At 39.3% G+C, this 14,182-nt stretch overlaps 1 protein-coding gene across 3 annotated transcripts in view; it reads right to left on the reverse strand.

The window, feature by feature from the left end:
• Positions 1–3,147: 3,147 nt before the first annotated feature.
• The window catches only part of trpm3 (transient receptor potential cation channel, subfamily M, member 3), a 100,761-nt gene continuing 89,726 nt past the window's right edge, over positions 3,148–14,182 (reverse strand). For 2 of the 3 annotated variants that reach the window (XM_030791188.1, XM_030791187.1), the window contains 10 exons: positions 13,748–13,951; positions 12,230–12,370; positions 10,548–10,676; positions 9,310–9,561; positions 8,875–9,049; positions 7,496–7,598; positions 6,020–6,175; positions 5,366–5,559; positions 4,850–4,982; positions 3,148–4,639 (listed from right to left, as the gene is read on the reverse strand). In XM_030791188.1, coding sequence (XP_030647048.1) covers positions 3,148–4,639; positions 4,850–4,982; positions 5,366–5,559; positions 6,020–6,175; positions 7,496–7,598; positions 8,875–9,049; positions 9,310–9,561; positions 10,548–10,676; positions 12,230–12,370; positions 13,748–13,951 — 2,979 coding nt within the window. The remainder of the gene's footprint in view (positions 4,640–4,849; positions 4,983–5,365; positions 5,560–6,019; positions 6,176–7,495; positions 7,599–8,874; positions 9,050–9,309; positions 9,562–10,547; positions 10,677–12,229; positions 12,371–13,747; positions 13,952–14,182) is intronic. The other variant, XM_030791189.1, reaches the window with a different exon arrangement.

Consider the following 14,182-nt stretch of genomic DNA (forward strand, 5'->3'; position numbering starts at 1 on the left):
TTAGGTAAAGCTCATTCACTTATCTTTAGTTAAACAAAAGTTAAGTCATCTTCGACTTCCACCACATTGGGGCCTTAACCTTAAAAGCCAAGTTGTTATGCAGATGGCTCAGATCATAGGAGAGTAGGTTCCATGCAAAAGCCATTGTCTAAATTACTCTGGTTATAACATTACAAACAGCTGGTTATGTCCCATGATCTACATAACTGTCATGGTTAAGAAAAAAGAAAACATGAATTTCATATTTTGATTTTGTCTACAAGTTGTATTTTTTTTTTTTTACAAACAAGGCAGAACTCTAGGTCTAATCTTCAAACTACTGTTCCCTACCTTTTTGTGACAGACCACATCCACAGACCTTTTAACTCTTAAAAACATCTCATGGGTATTGCACATGTGCACATATGAATAAGGCAAATGAAACATTCTGATTGACAGAAAAATATATATAGGTTGCAAAAAGCAAGTAAATAAATATATACAATACATCTCATAATGGTTTTTCTTAATGAAATCAGAAAATATCAAGGTAATTTCACAACTAGTATTTTAGATGATAGTTCACTTTGAAGATTTAAAAAAACAAAAAAAAAAACAAAACAACAACAACAAAAAACATTTTCTCACCAATACTGAGACTAAAAAACTGGGGATTGTGGAAGCATATATTTTTTTTTTAGAAAGGCATAGTTTTGTATTGCTTCAAAATTTCATTGTTTCAAAATTGCACATTAGATCAATTAGTTTTCTTGCAAATAATTTAATTTAGAGCTTTGAATTTCATCTGATAACATAGCCTCTGATGGATATCTGTACATCCAGTGTAGTTGGATGAACAATAGTACCGTGATTAAAACTGTACTGTGACAGTGTAATAACACTGTAACTCTGATTAGTTCATGTGTGGTTTTATTGCAGATCAATTACTTAAGCAAACTTTTAAATGTCTATATAGGCTTTAGCCAATGTTCCTCATGATTATCTTCTAAAATACTGGAATTTACTGATAAAAAATGAGATACTAATTTTAAAAAAACGAAAAACTCATTTATCGTAAGAAAGTATTAAATAAGCATATAAGCTTGTGTAACTCATCTAAATCAAGTAGGTACAGATTAATAATGAAAGTGTAAACTATAACTATAAAGTTTAGAAAGTAATGAAATGTATTCAACTGTGGGCAGGGACTATGCTGTATCAGTATTAATAAACAATGATCATGAGAGAAGCTAAAATAACATGAAATGTATGTCTACTTCCCTAGATTTGGCATGAAGACATGAGAGTCAATTTTCTCATGTCTCAAAGTTCAGAAAAAATGATGAATGTGACATGAGTGTGGGGTGTCAAGTGTACTGATGGGGAGATGTACCTGTCAGTCATTGTGCAGTTGCAATTCTTTTACATGATGATTTCAGTGTTAAGTTAGAAACAAGAAATTCTGGCAGTCAGAAATGGACCGCTCCTATAGCAATTCCTAGAGAAATGTCAAGCTAAAAGTCCGCTGCCCTACAAAACTGAAGGATTGAATACAGGAGCCAGTCAGCTGTATTGTAATTGAAGATTAGCCATCTCCTCAGTCAACATTTATACACACGGAAGCACTCCTAGATGATGTCCTGAAAATTTTGCTATAAATCCACAAAATTGATATAGCCCATATGCTTTATTCCTGCATCACAAGTTCCACATCATACAGTTAACGATTGAATCGGTGTGGGCAAATTGGAGATGTGCATACCTGGAAAAAGAAACAAAAATCCTGCTCTAAAGTGCATAACATTCCTATTCTATCAGTCATTCTCTGGCACTTTGCATAGCATGGTATCTACTGAAATATTGATTTTAAGTGGAAAAACATAACTGGCTGAAAAACCTAAAAGATTCTCCTCGGTTAGGGTTTTTGGCTAACTCTGTGACACTCTGACTCTCTTGAGATTCACTGCGTGTAAAGTGTTTTCTAAACAATGAGAATTCCAAAGAACTAAAGGTGATGTTTATCATTATATATACACACCATGAATTAATTGTCCTCGGTTGTCTGCTTAAGCTTAAAGCAGACTCACAGTGCCATCCTGTGTTGAGTTTTGAAACTACAACTAAGGCAGAGACGCAAAAGGGACATCACACTTAGTCAAGTGAGCTTCCCACTGAGACACTGTAACTGGTATTTAAATGGTTTGCTATCATAAAATCTTAAATGAAATCCCTGGACACTGATGCTTTAGATGTAGTCCTGAGCAGACTATCACTAGAAATATTTCTATGAACTGTATAAATAAAACAACTGGATCTAAATCACACAAAGCTGCAAATCACATAAAACTGAACTTTTTGCGTGTGGAGCTAGAGATTACAAAATTGTGACTAAGGGCAATTAAACGCCCATGACTCCCCCGTTGCAAGGCTCTGGTAAGGCTTGTATTCTTTGAAAAAGAAAGTGTATTTCTCTGCTTTCAACATCAGTTAAGATTCCTTTCTGTATGTGTAATCTAAATATGTGCAAGTGTTTATTTAAATGTATTTATAATGTATCAGCGAGGCAAAGAATGAGCACTTCAGAGCTAAAATATTATTTGTGTATATAAAAAAAATGTAATAACTCTTTGAACTACAGTTGCATTCCCTTTAAAGTATTGAAATATTTCCCTTTACATTTTTATTTTGATTTGGCCACTGTGTCAGTATGACAGGAAACATAATCAATAAAATCAGAAGATTAAATTTGTAATTTGAGACATACTCAAAAATTAGAACACATTTAAAAAAATTAAATTCATTCATTCTGTTAAAAGTTTTCAGCTGAACTAAGACTGAGCTTATGCCCCTTAAAATCAGACAATCTTATGCAGGTCGTCTACAAAGTCATTCAAAATTTAAATCAGAACATAAATTTCTAAAATTCAAAGCTTCGTGGTCAAGGTTGTTTCCAAAAAACAATGTTGGTGGAGTTGGGACAAAATTTAACTTTGGATGGCATTGTCACACTTTACTAACTGTGACAAAAGCAGGTTATGCATCATATTATAGTATGAAATTAAGAGCCAATATAACTAATAGGCCCTTGGATTGCACACAAGCTTGAACCATATATACTATTCTATCGTGGAGACAACAAACCACATATCCCGTTGAACCCTGCCATTGTCACGTGTAGTTGTGCCTGCTGTCAAAACTGCGAAAGGTGGAAGGTTTAGCCAGCTTCCGCATGGACAGCGTGTCCGCCTTGCCCTCCGGTCGGGCTCCAGATTTGCTGCGCTGGAAGGGGTTTCTGGGGCCACCACGGCCCCTGTCCATCCTCTCACTGATGGAGAAGCTCTTGCGGGCGTAGGCATTGGTGGAATGGGAATCTTCTGAGGAGGAACAGCTGTTGGCTCGCTCTAGCCTGGACAAAGGGGAAGAGTATGGTCCAAGGCCCAAACCGATGCCCATGTCGGTACCTCCCGGTGGGCATGCTGCGTGATCGGGGTCTGCAGACCCCTCAGCATGATCCTCTGGATCGGACTCGGCGTGGCTGAGCTCAGCCTCGCGTTCCGGGTGTGAGGTGCCCATGTCCTGGGGTTTTTCAAAGGTGAAGGATCCCCCTGGTGAATCCGAACGTTCAGGGACCGGGTAAGGGGTGGAGACACAACGAGTGTCGATGCAGTCAGTGATGCTTGTGTACTCAGCCGCTTTGACTTGAACACCCAGGTTGCCATAGTAACCGCGCGGCGGGAACATAAGGCTATGCGACTTCACGAGCGGTGCCTCGTCCAGGAAAAGGGGACCTGCCGAAAGGTAACGGCTACTCTTAGAACGTTCCAGAATACCAGCAGATGGTGGGGGAGAGGGATCCAAGTCCCATGGGGGCAGGGTGTCTGGGAGCAAGTTGCCAGAGCATAGCGATAGGTCGGCAGCCGCGCTGTCATCAAATAAAACCGTCCCATCAGACTGTCTTTCTCCACCCCCTGAACGTTCACTGTAGTCCCGCCCTCCGGAAAGCACTACCTCCATGATCTCAGAGTGGAGTGAGGAATCCCTTGCAAGTGGTGGGGGCATCCTAATTGGCTCCAGAAAGCTCTCAGTGGGTGGGGCCTCCTCCGAGGCAGAAACGTAAATGTCTATGCATGACGAAGGGCGATGTTGCTGGGAGACGGACAAGGTATTTAACGGGGGAGGCTTTGAGTCTTTAAGGGCAGAGCCTGAAGCCACAGACTGCGAACTATTAGCTCGGTGCAGACTCAGAGACCGCTCCTTAAAGAAGCCTTCCATCCTCTCTGCCCCACCCTTTTCTCTGGATCCACCAACATAAAAGGAGTGGCTTCTTGCACGAGGAGCAAGTACAGTCGGTGATGTAGGGGAAATGGATTCCTCTCCACCTTGTTCCAGAGACTCTTGAAGGCGGTAGGCATTACCTTCCTGGCTGTTGAAACTGCTTTGTCTAAGGATGTAGTTAGTGTCGGTACAGTCTGATGAGGTTCTTGACCGAACCTTGTTGACCTCTCCACGCTCAAGCCCAGTGGCACGTTCCAAGGCCGTGGCAATACGGCCCAGCATATCCTCCATCTGTGCCAGACGAATGTCCACAGTCTGGAGAGATGCCTTCATAAAGTGCTCCCTCTCGTTCACCTCCTCTAACCTCATTGCCATGTTCTCCACCCTGAGAGAGACGGAGAGAGAGAGAGAGTGAGAGGAATGGAAAACGACAGAGCCAAAGAGAAAGGTAATGAAGGGGACGGAATATGAGAAACCATGGGAAGGATTTTAAGATGAATTACTTTTTACAAAAATAGAATAGTGACAAACAGACTGTCAGTTGTGATGGAAAGATATATTACTATAGAGGTCACATTATCTCTGAGATTTTAACCTTTCAGAGGTCACCCTGATTCTCTCATCATTGGAAGAGTTGAAGCGATCGTCTTTCTCTCTGAAATACTCCTCGATGCATTGCTCCTCAAAATCATGCAATTTCTTCAGCTCATCCTCTGTGATGAATAGTTCTGCAGGGAGAAGAAAAGCGGAGAAGTGACAATATTAAAATGGTTTTTTTTTGGGTCCTGTATTTCAAATAAAAATATTGCTCACTGTTTGTAAGAGTACACTTCTGTCATAAAAGTTCTCATCACAATATTTTGTTATGCTGTACACTATTGCAGTCATTTTCCATAAATACCTAGCCATTAAGTTCTGTCCCTCTGACATGAGAGGCTTGGTGAGGAAAAGAAACACTGAACAATCTTTGATACTCAGAAAAAATGTGTTAAACATCTTTTGTTTCTGGGAAAAAAAAAAGACTCGTTCATGAAAAACAGGAACTGCTGTCACTAAGTTGAATGAACTCCCCTCCCAACTCTCAGCTGATGCCAAAGTAAAGGTCACTCACTCAGCCCATAGTCACGTTCATCATCATCTTGTTTGCGCCAGCGACAGCATATGTGCTTCAGCACCATTGTCATGTGACTGAAGATGATGAGGGGAGGAGGAAGAACGGGCCTCTCATGGAATGTCATGATCAGCTGGTACCGCTGGAACTTCCACACTTGGTTGGAGATGGACTTTACCTCGAAGAATGTGTTACTGTGGCAACAAACACGACAGCAGTAGTAACTTCAGCAAAAACATTGTCCACAACAACAACATTGCCGCTCTCTAAAGTAGATTAATTGTGTGTCTGTATATTGTAAACAGCTGAAAGTTATAAATGGCTTTACCAAAATAAGTGTACATAAATAATTGAAACTGAGCGTTTTTAATTCCTCTGAGACAAAATTCCAAAATGAATACTATTCATAATAGTGCAACTGTCTTGACACAGAACATCTTCATGTAAGAAGTGTAATAAGACTAAGATTAAGTTCCTAGATCCAACATTAAGTTTGCAATAAACAGCAGACACAAAACAATACAAAAAGCTGAACAAATTAAACAAAAAGGCAGTACACAGGTATTAGATCATCCAAAGTGCCTTGATGTAAAGTCATCTTTAAAAATCAGACTACAGAATCCTGCCATACTTGAGTTAGTTTATAGGGCATACTTAAAGACAGCAATGAGTAGGTTGACTAGCAGGATGTTGGCCACGAGCAGATAGCAGGCCATAATGGCTGGAACAATCCAGGCTCCAGTTTTACATGGGGGGAGAGGAACAATAGCCCCATCCTCTGTTGTGATGTTCTGTCCACAGGGCGCTAAGAAGGGATAAACAAAATAATAACTCTTAGAGACAAATCTGAATACAAATGTACACATGTAAACAACAGACAGACAAACACACAGTCATCCCAAAGACCTGTAAGTCAAAACAAGAAATGACATGCTCTCAGGCAAACACATGCACGCACATGTGTACGCACACACACACACACACACAAACAATGACAACATTTCAACTTGTTTTTGGAGGAAGGTTAAGGAGGGGGGGTTAAACTATTGAATGGAAAGTTCGTATGCACTGAAATGCACTGAAATCTCAAATATATTCAAAATATATTTTGTCAAAATATCATGTCAAAAAAATAACTGCCATCCCCAATATATTTAAACATGTTTCAAATGTTTAAAATATATTGATTAACGTGTGCAATTTAACTGAAGATGACTGTATACTGGAAAAAATGAATCAAAAGTACATTGTACGTTTTTTCGGTGGTGGATGGTTCAGTTGCTATGGCTTTCAAGGAGAGGACAGTTTATCAACATGTTCATTTAAATATTTGCATATATACAGTATGTGTCTCATTTCCTATTTTTCATTTCATTTGCGGTTATGAATCACACTCGGAAGCCCAAAGGTAGAGAACTGAAGTAACAGAAGAGAGGTTTTAAAGTTCTTTAAGAACACAATTTTTGCTCTGAAATTTTGTTTATCAAAAAACTCTGACAACTGAACCACGTGAAAAAACATTCTTAATGGTGAAGGTGGGAGATATGGGAGTTGGTGGTTACTGGATGTAATAGTGTCTTTATGTGTAGCATTTGACTTGAGTCTTTAGTATGATGCGAATATGTGTTGGGAATGACTTTATATATGTTTGTGCGCATATGTTTGTTTGTGTATATGATTGTCTGTGTCTGTGGGTTGTGATGTACATATGAACATGAACATTTGCTTGTGAGAGCATGTATGCATCTCTATAGTAAAATGAATAGGGTTCACACATGCCTCTGTCATTCTTTTTTTAAGGCGTTTGATCAGTGCTTTGCAGTCTCTTTAATGGTATGTGATCATGGCTTAAGATTGGGAGCAATTTCCATGATGGGGCTTTTTTTTTTGAAAGGAATAAATCTGATTGGAACTCAGTGCTTGAGTAACATCACAAGACAAAACAAGGGACCAACTCATCCCCAGCATGGAAACTAAGAAATCAGCCATGAAATGTCATGCAAGAGTCTCTTATTCTTCGTGACTGCTACTGAGTTTTTGAAATGATGGGGTGACAGTTAGGCTAGGATGGTGCTGGTGGTGGGGTTGGTTCATTAACTGATTCATTTTAAGTATTTGAAAATCTCTAAATGGGATGGACCATTGTTACGCCCGTTTCCGTGCGTTCGAAAGTAATTTTCGACCAGCCAGAGTTTTTCATTCAGCCTGTGCTGTGGCTTCCTACTATTCATATCTGAAACAAAGAATGACAGCAATGTTATTTCAGCTCTCTTATCTTTGGGCCATACATCTATCCATACATCCATCCAAATACACACAACCATACATATACACACACACAGTTACAAAGGTTGTATGCAGAGCGCATACTTGTCCCTCAGAAATACACAGAAAAACAGACAGAGTTCATGTGACCTCAAATATTTAGATTTTTTTTGTCTTTTGTAATTTATTTATTTTTAACTATTGTTTGTAATGGATAATCTGGATGGGATCCTGGGTGAAAAGTGAACTCCTCTGCTTGCAGAATGTGTGGGAATTTTTCTGTCAGATGCCCTATTTTAGTCAGTAAGTTGCTAATGTAATCTTTATCCATTCCCTTTCCAGAGAAAAGAACTAACATATGACGAGGACTCTGGTGCATGTTTACCAAAGATGCTAATTCTTTACAATCTAAACATGAGAAATGCTCACAGCACACTGTTAGCTTTCCACAGCCATGGTTGAAAAGCTCAAAGTAAACACTGTCTTTTTTGTTGTTGTTGTTGTTGTTTTTATGGTTTGGAGAGTGCTGTATGAGCAATATCATAGCAATGACTGTTGATGATCCAATCTACACCAACAGCTGCTAGCGCACATTTTTAGGTGATCAGCTAATTTCACTAAACATTTGAGTCAAACAGAAGCTTGGCATTACAAAATGAAACTTCAGCCAAATTTACTAGCACAAAATTGTTGAAATCAGTTTATCCATACAAAGCAATTCCAGAATGGCTCAAATGAACCCTTCTGTTTTATGATTAATGAGTTTCTACTTAATGTTTAGGGCACTACCAAGTCAGCACCAGTATCCAGGCTAACAAGGATCTCTATTATATTTAGATGCACCTCATGAAAAATCTATCTAGCCACACAAATGTTCACAATCATTTTTTCCTCTCAGAGTAAATGTGTCAACATTCAATGTGTCCGGCTTTTTAGAATTATTTTTCTTCATTAGTCTTAGGAAATCACATTTAGTGAAAGTACTACTTTAAGGTGGACCGTGCAATTACCAATATCTACAAGTTCCATGGTTGTTTCTTAAGTACTTTCAGTAAAAGGCATTGTAAGTCTTTTTCTCAAAAGCTGCACCAAGTGTTGCGTGTTCCTGACCGAAGTAAATAACATGCAAAATGCCAAATCAGCCTAGTTTACATTGTTCACACTTTTCTTGGTTTGCCCATAGGCCCCACATGGATGTATTCACTACCCCGCTATCATTACGTGGACAGGGGTTCAAAGCTTACGGTCAATTTGATCAGCAAACACCTCTCCGTAGATCATCCAGTAGGGCATGAAAAAAATGTTCCGCGCCAACATCCAGGATGGATCCTCGTTTGGGTTTAAGATGGCCTGCCTGGCCACCCCGAAACTCATCAACACCACCAGCATGATGATCACAAAGTACATCATATCTATCATCTATACCAACCCCATATAGAGAGAGAGAAAAGAGAGAGAGAGAGAGAGAAAAAGAGAGAAAGAGCACTGAATTCATTCAGTTCTTGGATGCACCATCTGAGAACAAACAAGTGAGACAAATGACTACTAATTACTACTGTCAAATAAAGCATTGTTAAAAAGCAGTAAACTGGTTGGTTAACTGGTTCTGTGCAAGAGAAATGGAGTAGGCTTTGATAAACTTTTTGACTGATTTGTTGTTGTTGATGCTGTTCCCTCACCATCTTCCCAATCATCATTACGTAGGGACCCAGGTACTTGTTGACACCAAAGATGTCAAGCAGGCGAATGTACCAATAGATGATGTTGACACAGTAGATGACCCGCCCGTAGCTCATGAGTGGCGGGTCCTGGAGGCGGAGCACCATGCCAATCGAGAATATGAGGATGGCCATTAGGTCAGTGATGTTCCAGTACTCTTGGAGCCACACTTTCACCTTCTGCAGTAGCTTTCCTGGTTCTGACATCAGGATCTAAGAGGGTGTGTAAGAGGGTAGACCATTAGAACTCATGCTTTAGGATGTTATTGTTAGAATGTCCTTTCAAAACCATCTGTCAAAGTGCTGGTATCTAATCCAAAGAAACACTCGCAGGCCTTTCCTGTCACCACTGTTCACTGGAAAGCTTTGGGCAACATAGAAGTTTCACAGTAAATACTCTAGTGACGTCCAGTCTGAGTAGATGTGTATATTCAAAGCTTTTATACACTGTGTTGTCCAATCACAAGTGCTTCCAGATTTCGAAGCTGCGTAATATATACTAATTATGTTTATATTATTACAGAAGTGTATGAGACAGGTGGGGGTGGTCCTTACATGATCCTTTGAAGCAAAAACTAAGGAGGGAGACTGAAGAAGATAAGGTAAGTTTTCAGAAAGATGTATTCTTTCAGAAGAAAATTTAAATGAATTTTTTGTAAGTAATTTCTGGAAGTACTCCCCAACAATAAAATAAAAATAAAACAAACTGTTGAATGTCCAGCAGATGGCAGCATTGGTCTATTTGTGAGGGGCAACACAAACTCACTTTTGGAGGGAAAAATGCACTCAACCCATAATGATATCAAATCTGTGGTAGTGATGGCATCTACAAAACCAGACTGTCAACTTGACCTGTATTTTCAGGATTCAGGTCAGGGACCAAACATGCAATTACTTTAATGTTTAGCTGTACACAGTAATTATGCTTTATACAGTAATACCTCACAAGTGTACTGCAGCTCAAATACGTCTAATTACCAATTTCTTATTGTACAAAATATGAGAGCACATTGATACAGTACCCCCACAATACCTGCATAACAGTTACATTGGAGCTGTACTTGCAGTTAAGAAGCATTTAGTGCAGACATTAGGTGTAATCCAATAATCCGATATCAGGTGGAACCATGTTTTGCGTCACCAGCCTCAAAATATTGTTTTTTTTTCCTCTGAGAGAGAAATAGAGTCTCAGGCCCCACCTCTCTCATTTTCTCAATCCCATTGGTGAAGATGTAAGCAATGACGATCCATTCCTGAGGGGAGGGCCACAGGTCCATCTTAACCAGCACAATGTAGTTAAAAAGCATCAGGTAACCCACATACGCCATCTGGACAGACAGACAAATCAAATCAAAGCTCTGGACAAACAGTGCCGAACAAAAGACAAAACAAGGTGAAATAACAGACAAAACATTCAACTGAAGACAAAACAGCCCTGGGAACAGGGAGAACCTTATGTTGTAAAATACTCACGTGTTTGGTTACCTTCCATTAAAAACATAATGCCAGTAATGAGTGCTTTAAAAGCTTCTAAAGGGAGGTAGTAATCTGTATTCTGTGTACTTATTTACTCATTAATTTGATTGTTTATTCATTTATTTACTTAGTGTGTGTGTCCTGTCAAACGCATGTTTGACGCAGGTACTGCCAAATTTACTTTGAAAATAATGTTGGTATTTCATGTGAAGATCTCTATTTTCAAAAACAGCTTTTGAAAGATGCATGACAGTTTTTTCATCTGTCTTGACAACCATGGCTTTAACACATTTACATTTTTAAGCACTGGTTGAAAAATCGAGTTGATTTTTGAGACTGAAATGTGAATACCACTGTTATATGTCTCCTCTCTGGTGGAGACCCATTTTAAACAAAATATCGGCAATAACTGTTTTACAATAAATACACATGTAAGTGTAATATAACTTAAGCATAGACATGCACTGCTGCATTGCTCATGTAATCAAAGGTTGGTAATTACACAGATTCTTAATATGTAACTGCAATAAAGTTATGCCTTTTTATGAAGCCAGTATACTCCCTTACTTTATTAGTATGTTAATGAACAGAAATTGGGAACAGTTATTGGAATCCACCAAAACAGCAATCTCGACTGTAGTGTGAACATATTCATGACAGATTTCTGAGAGACTGGCACAGCTATTTTACCATACATCATTTGACTGGACATTTTCTCATTTCCATACAACATACGATTGGACCGCCAACACAGGTTTGCTGTGACATGTGAAAATATTGTTCAGTATAAACATAACATGGAGACTGCATGGAATGGCAGCACAGGAAGACAGCAAAACACTATAAATATGGAAGACAGAGCAACAGAATATGAAGAGTGTTCATATATAGAGATTTTTTTTCATTTTCATCTGGTACGCAGTAGAGTAAGCCCTTAAATATGTGTCCTATATTCTAAAAATGTTATAGAGCCCGAAAGCACATAAATCTCACACTCTACCAGCTGTACTTTTGATCTATAAATGCCACAGCTTGGAACCTACTCAGCAGGGATTTGTGCCCCAGCAGAAATTGATTTTTAGATCAGCGTTTCTTCTGTCATTTTATGGTCATTGAAGTTAGATGATGATTGGCAAATACTCTCCTACCTTTCACTCATCAACTATTTTCTATGTGTTTTTTTTTAATGACCATACAAAACAATATTTACTTTAAAAATTTACAAGTGACTACATGTTGACTGCAGGTCTATAAATCTATAAATCCATAAATGCAGTATTTCCCTTTTTTATGAAGCTATAAATATAGTTGCTATGTAGCTTTGTTGCTATATATGATTATAGACGCGATAAGAATGTTTGAACTGAAAGTCAGAAACCTAGTGGTGTTATGACTTTGCCCATACCGTATGGAACCAGAACTTGACGATTGGGGCATTGTAAAACTCATAGATCTTGCGACCCAGTGGAATCAACCGATGCCGGTTCTGGACCTCCTCCACGTCCTTCTTTCGAGAAGTTTCAGTGTTAACATTCCCCAGCATGGCCTGAGGAAAACAGGAGAAAGATGGGGAAACAGAGAGATCGAGAGAAGAGGAGAGCAAGAGAGTTAGTTTCAGAGGCTGTACCTCAATATGAAATTTAATTGATCATTCAAAATGCATAAATAGGTGAAAATATGATGAAGGCATGGATGCGTCTGCCTGAGAATGCTCTGAGATAGAGAAAAAGAGAGAGAGAGAGAGAGAGAAATACTGAGAGAGAGAAAGAGAGACAGAGGTAGTGAATGCTCATTCAAGTGAGTCACTTGAACAAATCCTTAATCCAAGAGAGGGGAACTCATCCCATAGATGAAACATATGACACACTCTTGGACAGCATGGCAAAATTGTATTGCAACACCTCTGAGCATTGACCCCAGTAGTCTTCTTGCTGTAGGATGTTGTGGAAGCCTCTTGACTTCTACAACATCCTCAAAAACTACTACCCATACACCCTTAGAATCCCAGTACAAGGCAAAATAAATAAAGAAAGAAAAAATAAAGAGTAAAAAGGTAAACAAAAAAAACCTCAAATGGATTAAAACAAGACTTATACAACTATTACACATTACAGCACAGATATTTTAACATATTGCAGAGAATACGTTAGTATGGATGTATGACTATGTACGTCAATTGCAATACAATTATTGTTTTGTGTTATTATCTTATAAATCTCAGTCATAGCACAGTGAGGAAGAAAAAGAAAAAAACAATTTTTTTTGCTTAGAAATCTCTTAAATACTGCATTGAGCAATCAGATCAGCAAAGTGGCTGATGGGAAGTGAAGTCCAAGGCTAAAAGTGTAGCTGACCTACTGCTTAAATGCAGTAAAGGCAAGTGTATAAAATGTTCAGATGACAAGTGTTTGTGGGAAATGTAGGCAAATGAATAGTGTACATTTGGCCGTGTTAACATACAAAAGATTGCAATGGGGAGAGCAGGGTCATTTCAGACAGGTCTAATAAGCATGCACAATGAAGCAATGGGTAACATGGTTTAGAGGGTAAAGAGCAGCAGTCTTTGACAATACCGTACTTCAGACGAGAACTTCGCTAAAAAAGAAAAAAAGAAAGACATAGACAGAGAGACAGACAGAGACACACTACAACTCCACGATCATGTCTTTGCTCGGACAACGAGGAAAAAAACGAATAGCGGAGGGGGGCGAGGGGGGGGGGGGGGGGGTAAAGCACGGGAAAGGGGAAGAGGTGGCTCTTTTTCTTTTTTCCTACAGGAGAAGCCACAACACAAATTCGCAGAAATTTTGAGGGACCAGCCAATCAGAGGAGGGTGACTGTTAGTGTGTGTTTATGTGTGTGTGTGTGTGTGTGTGTGTGTATGTGTGTTTGGGGCCGGAGGGGCAAAGGTGGGTTCTCTCACCACGGAATTGTACTGCGTCTCACAGTAGGATCTTACTGTGAACTCCATGTCTTCATCCTCCTTTTCTTTGGCTGGTTTTTCAGGTTCGTCAGCGTCTCTCTCCTGCAGGTACGCCTCCTGGTCCTGGGGTACGTACGACATCTCGTCCTTATTCTTAAATTCCAGACTCAGGATGGAAGGGGGCAGCAGTAATCCAAGAATCACCTGTGGAGAACCATACACGTATGTTCATGAACACACACACACACACACATACATGCATGCATGCACACACCTATACACACATATGCATGCACACACATATACGTACAAATGCATGAATTACAATTTATCACTGCAGATTGATTTGAGATTTCCCAGTTTCCAGTTAGTGACTGATTGAATCAGGAAACAGTTCAGAAACCTGAACTACAAGTCATTCCCTCAAGGTATCAA

The sequence above is a fragment of the Chanos chanos genome, chromosome 14, assembly GCF_902362185.1.
Source record: "Chanos chanos chromosome 14, fChaCha1.1, whole genome shotgun sequence".
NCBI classification, from domain to species: Eukaryota; Metazoa; Chordata; class Actinopteri; order Gonorynchiformes; family Chanidae; genus Chanos; species Chanos chanos.